The sequence below is a fragment of the Acanthisitta chloris genome, unplaced genomic scaffold (assembly GCF_000695815.1).
Source record: "Acanthisitta chloris isolate BGI_N310 unplaced genomic scaffold, ASM69581v1 scaffold21292, whole genome shotgun sequence".
Classification (NCBI taxonomy): domain Eukaryota; kingdom Metazoa; phylum Chordata; class Aves; order Passeriformes; family Acanthisittidae; genus Acanthisitta; species Acanthisitta chloris.
Genome location: NW_008659061.1, coordinates 14,280 through 19,862, shown reverse-complemented (window position 1 = coordinate 19,862; position 5,583 = coordinate 14,280). Strand labels below are relative to the sequence as shown.

The following is a 5,583-nucleotide window of genomic DNA, read 5'->3' as shown; positions in this document are numbered from 1 at the left end:
GCAGGAGGGTGAGAAGTCCTGGGTCTGGGACCTGCCTGCAGCCTTCAGTACCCATAGAGGTGGTCTCTTGATGACATTCTCTTGCCCGGTACCTCCCCAATTCTCTAGCCAGCTGCTCCTTGTGTTTTCAACTGAGGTCACCAGCTCAGGCTGAATTTCACTATGAAAATGAAAGACTCTTGGTCCCATTAGTCCTTCCTCATTCCTACAGTGCAGCCATGCTCCCAGTGGAGAAAACTCCCCTGATGGCAGCTGTGGTTCATGAGCATCCTTGTGTGGCTGTGAAGGTGTGTTCATAGCTGACAGTCTGACATAATAAGGGTTTTTTTGGCACAGAGAGTTGGGTTCAGCACCTTCAGTGGCAGCTCACATGTGAAGGTGCCCTGATCAGTGCTGTGCTGTGGGAAATGGGGTGAGAAGGGGCACAGGCTGCAGATGGGGGTGGTGGAGCTCTCTTGCTCTCAGCTCCTGCTTGTTTTGGATCAAGTCTCGCTTCCTTCAAGTTGATCCTACTCCAGGGTGAGCAGGATGGGCCCAGTGCTGTGAATCCAGAGTGGAAGTGCCCCAACAGCTCCAGTTGCCCAATAAATCCCCCTGCCCTCCATGCTGCTTGAGGAATGGAGCTCAACTGAACCCTAATGGGGTGATGGGACCAGACAGAACCTGGCTGGCATGTGTGGCCGTGCTGGGAGCTGGCCCTGGAGTGGGGCAATGGAGCAGGCAGAGAGTGCAGCCAGTTGGGCACAGCCACCTGTGGGCTCAGCTCTGTGTGGGGCTGCTGGTGGTGCCTCTTGGCATCAGCAGCACCTGGCACTGGGACCTGCTGCTCGTGCCGCACGGGTTGGATGTGTCCCGGTGCTCCGGTATTGAAAGGAAGCAGGAGGCCAACAGTGACGCTGTGAGAGTGGGGAGGAAGCTCCGGCTGCAGGAGGGGATTTCCAGAACAAAGTGATCTGCTGCCTATGCAAATCAGGGACTCAAATTATCGTGGCAGGATGGGAGGGCTCTGGGATGGAGGGCAAGGGAGAGGCAGGGGTGGGAGCCTGGGAGAATCGGCTGCTGGGAGAGGGCAGGAAGGAGTGTGGAAAGGATCAGGGTAGGCGAGAAGGGAGGCACTGGGGAGCAATGCTGCTCTCCCAAGCCTCCTGCAGGACCCTGCCTTCACAGCGGGTCGGATCACATCCTGGCTTTCCATGGATGCCAGGCTGCTTTCACTTTGCTGGATTTACCCCCTCACTGAACAAGGACTCACCTTCTCCCTTTGCCTCTGGTGTGTGAGGCAGGGCTCAGTGTGACCAGCTTTGCAGATCACAACCTCCTGCTATCTTCCCCCTCCCTCCTCCACAGGCAGCAAGGGATGGGTTATGGTGGGACCTGGTGCAGTCACACAGCGGATCTGCCAAGAGCTGTGGGAACTGGGTCTGGGGGTGCTCAGAGGATTTCCTTGCATGACATAAACTGAATCGTTTGGAGTCCCAATGTACAAAATCAGCAAGAGGCACAGATGGGATTTTCCTCTCTTCCTCTCTCACCAAGCTGTCTCTCATTCAGTTGCAATTCCCAAGAAAAGGGTTCGGCAGCCGTCATCATGTCCTGTACAGCTGTTCCAGGAATGGGGGAGCAGCCCCAGAGACATCAGCCATTTCCCCAGCCTCAGCTCGCCGTGGGGAACAGACTGAACAGTGAGGGACACATGGATGAGAGGGGCAAGGCTACTTCTTCCTCCTTTGACTTGGGAAGAGGAAGAGCTGGAGAAGAAACATCTGCTGCTCCCAAGACTGGAGGCTGTGTTTCTCCCTTGCAGGGGAAGGGGAGGACAGCAGGTGGGATGGAAGTGACTCACATTGTGCCAGGGACCAAGACTAGGTCTGCACACCAGACGTGGCTCCTCCCAGGGGCTGGTGTCAAAGAGGATCTGCAGTGGCCTCCAGAGCTGACTCAGAGGAGAGGTCCAGCCCTCTGCACACCAAACATGGGCTTGTGGGGTTTTTTGGATGTTGTAACCTGTGAAATCTGGCCTTGGCTATGCCTGGAAGTGATCCCTTGCCCCTGACAGTGCTGGTCAATGTGCAAAGTGTAAATCCCAGACTCCTTCCTGCTGCAGCACTGAAGGCTGAAGCATGGATAGCCATCATGGACCTGCCTCTAGCCCTTACTCTGCTCACAGCCTTGCTAATTCTTCTTTTTTGTGCCCATTGTTTTGCCCTCCCCTTTCTTCTCCTAACCTTCGTTGAACTGCTCACCTCTTTGTTGATCATAGAGGTTGGGCTTGAGATTCGTCACCAATTGCCCTCAGATTGGGTGAGTTGGCGACAGTGGATGGAGCAGAGCTTCCTAAGATCCTGTCACCCTCCTGGCATTGCCTCGGGGTGGGCAGCTCTGCTGAGCTCAGGCCAGTTTGCAGGTCTCCCTTGTAGGGCAGCCTCAGATGTGCTGCTAACCCCAGCATGGGGCAGGTGCTGAAATACCCAATAGGTACTGACTGTGCTTGAGTGTTTGCAGCAATTAAAATGCCACTGGATGTTTTCTGCTCCAGCTGTAGCAAGTGCTTTGCTGCTGGAGATGGATTACTACAGCACTGGGACAAGACAGAGGCTTTTCAACAGCAGGACTTTGCCAGGAGAGGGTGTTGCTCCAAGGAGGAAATCCCATCTTGCTCTCCCTCCCGGTCCCCAAACACTGTATGGCTCTGCTGTCTTGTCTGCATCATAGGAGCAGCCGGCAGCAGATGCCAGGGAAATTCCTGGCCTTGGGATTGGTGTGCTGTGGTCAGGCAGTCTTCCTGGTGGTGGCATCGCCCTGAACTGGGCTAGGGACTGGCCTCAGGGGGGTGCCAGGTCTCATTTGTGGTCGTGTGCTGCTCCAAGACAGGCTGTGGGTGGTGTAATCCCCGGTCGTAGGCTTATAGCAATCGTGGTACAGCCAGAAAATTCACTGGAGTGTTTACGCCTGTGTCCAGGGTACACTCCACCCCGTACATACCCCAGGAACATCTGTTTTGGCAACAAGGAGGCAGATGATGGCTCACGTGTTGTAGCCCTGTGCTAATGCTGAGCAGGTTTCCATCCTGCTCCAGAGGAACAGAGCTCCGCTACCCCAAATCTGGCTCTCTTAGGAGTGCTGGGCTGTCTCCCAAACCTCAGAACTTCCTTGCGCATTGCAGCTGGGTCCCTGAGCCCTGTTGCCAGCTGCAGGGAGGTAGCCAGCTCTGCTCCCTGCAGTCGCTGTGACATACCCTGGTTCTCCGGCAGCTTTGTGCCTCTGTTGCAATGTTGGGAGCTGCAGCGTGGAGCCGCAGGAAGAGATAGGCAGATGAAGATCAGGGTTACATCCTCTCTTCAGAACACCTTCTGCAGCTGCTCAGAGTCTTTGCAGCAGTTTCCTGGCTAAGTAGGTGACCCATAGGCTGCTGAGGGCGTGGGGTGCGTTCAGCTCCCCAGGTGCTGCCTGGACAGGAATGTCCATTCCCACTTACACACAGGAGCAAGATAGAGGAGCTTAAATCTCTGTGGGGAGGGCACAGAAGCTTCAACCAGGCTGTGTTTTCCCCCAAGTAAGGTGATTTTTTCACATGAGGATGTTTTACAGGAAGGCATCAAGGGAATTTTCAGTGGGATAGCACGCAGTTGAGTTGTTTCAGCTTCCCTGGTTTGTCTCTACATGTTGCTGCTTCTTGACCTCAGCTGGGTTTGAAGTGTTGTAATAATATTGTGTTATTATTCCTAATGCCTCTTTGATATTTTGAAGGTGAAGCTTTCCTCTCCCAGCTGTTCTGAGGAAGACTTGGGTATTCACGACTTTTTGTTCTGACTTGGAAACAATTGAAAGTGCTGGAATTTCCCGCTTTTGGAAATTCCAGTTCTTTTCTCCTGAGTGCTGGGGGAAGTGCAAACAAACTGTTTGGGGGTGTAGCCTCTATGGCATGTGCCTTTAGACTGCTGCTTCAGCAGCTTGAAAGCACAGGAAACCGCGTGCAAGGACGGATGGATGCCATCAAGTCTGATTTGTATCTCTGGTTTATGAAAGCATCATCCACACAACGGCAAGAACCCTGCCGGGGGTTTTCAGACCTATGAACTGAAGCTCATGGTGAAATCCCTGCCCTGCTGCCAGCCCCATATGCATTATCAGCCCCTTTCTCAGCAGCAGTGTTGCTCAGGGGGCCTTTGGGGTGTCTTCAATGCCCTCCTTGGAGCTGGGGCAGGGCTTTTGCCTGAGTTTGCCTGCAGGAGCAAGGAGACACCAAGACTCCTTAGTCCCACCCAAACCACCCCAATAAATTGACTGCTCTTGCCCCAGGGTCAGCAACAGTAAGGTTTTATTTATCAGATTTAAAATTGTCTTTTCCATCTGGGTAAATTCCTGGGTTAGTGGCATGTTTGGGTATGAATTATTTCGCTCCAAGACAGACAATTTCCCTACCCAGATCCCTCTGCTCCCCTCCCCAAGACTCCCCTGCTTGCAATGTGGTGCCGCTTTCCAGCGCAAAGTGAGCTGTCCTCTGCAGGGCATTGAGTGTCCCCCTGAAGCCCCCGAAGCCGTGGTGACACCAAGGTGGTGGGTGTGTGTGTGCTGGCTCAGACATGAAGGGACTCTGATGCCTCCTAGTCCTCCCCCCCGCACAGGACCAGCAGAGCTGTGCGGTAGTCGCCAGAGGTGTCCTTCTGCAAAAGGGAGACCCATGTCAGTGAACTGGCCCTGGGGAAGCCCAGCTCAAGGTGCTGGGCACAGGGAAAGCATAGCTCCATATCCTGACCACTCCACAGACACCCGTGCAGCAGTGGAAGATATCAGCACATCCTCTCTATGGCCAGACTGGCCAACACTGGGGCTGGTGGCAGCAGGTTCTCCCTCCCCAGGTGATGCTCATGGCACTGCTGATGGCTCAGGTCCCTTCAGGACTCAGGGCCAGGGCTCAGCCAGACAGGGTGATGAGCTGGGGAGAGATATCCCTGTTCCCTCACCTCAATCATGTGGTGCAGTGATCTTTCGAACAGGTCTACGAACTCGCCCCGGATGTTGAACAGGTCAATCTCGCTCCGGGAAATCATGATCCGGGTGAGGGTCCTCTCATCTGTGCCAGCACCCTGCAAGGAGGAGCTCGAACAAATAACCCTGGAGGGACCAGGGCTCACAGACACTCCTGGCATCTCCAGTACAGTCCAACCTGGGGTTCAGGTCCAGAGGAGGGCCACAGAAATGAACAGAGGGATGGAACACCTCATCCCTGCCCTACTCCCTCAGGTACAGCCAATCCCTGTTGCAGGGTTAAATCACAGAATTCCAAAGGGTAAGGGTGTCTGTCCAGCACAGCCCCCTCCCACAGCCCAGCCCCAGGAGAGTCTGTCCGCACCTTCATGGACTTGTAGAGCTTGTCAGCAAAGAAGGCTGGCTTGTTCTTCACACTCCGGACTGCAACACACAGAGGGGAGAGAAAATGAACTCCTGGCTCGTGGCATCCAGGGGACATGTCACAGCAAGGAGCTGTGCCACCCCTTGGGTCAGCTGCAAGCCCTCCTTGTCATGAGGGTGTAGGCTTAGCTCCATAGGGTGCCCTAGAAATGCCCTGACCCCACACCACAC

At 54.6% G+C, this 5,583-nt stretch overlaps 1 protein-coding gene across 1 annotated transcript in view; it reads right to left on the bottom strand.

Annotated features, from left to right (window-relative positions):
• Positions 1-4,301: 4,301 nt before the first annotated feature.
• ANXA6 (annexin A6) overlaps positions 4,302-5,583 on the bottom strand; it is a 13,283-nt gene continuing 12,001 nt past the window's right edge. Inside the window, exons 23-25 of the mRNA XM_009069266.1 lie at positions 5,354-5,412; positions 4,965-5,087; positions 4,302-4,664 (exon numbers count right to left, since the gene is read on the bottom strand). Of these exons, the coding sequence (XP_009067514.1) occupies positions 4,605-4,664; positions 4,965-5,087; positions 5,354-5,412 (242 nt within the window). The 3' untranslated portion in view covers positions 4,302-4,604. The remainder of the gene's footprint in view (positions 4,665-4,964; positions 5,088-5,353; positions 5,413-5,583) is intronic.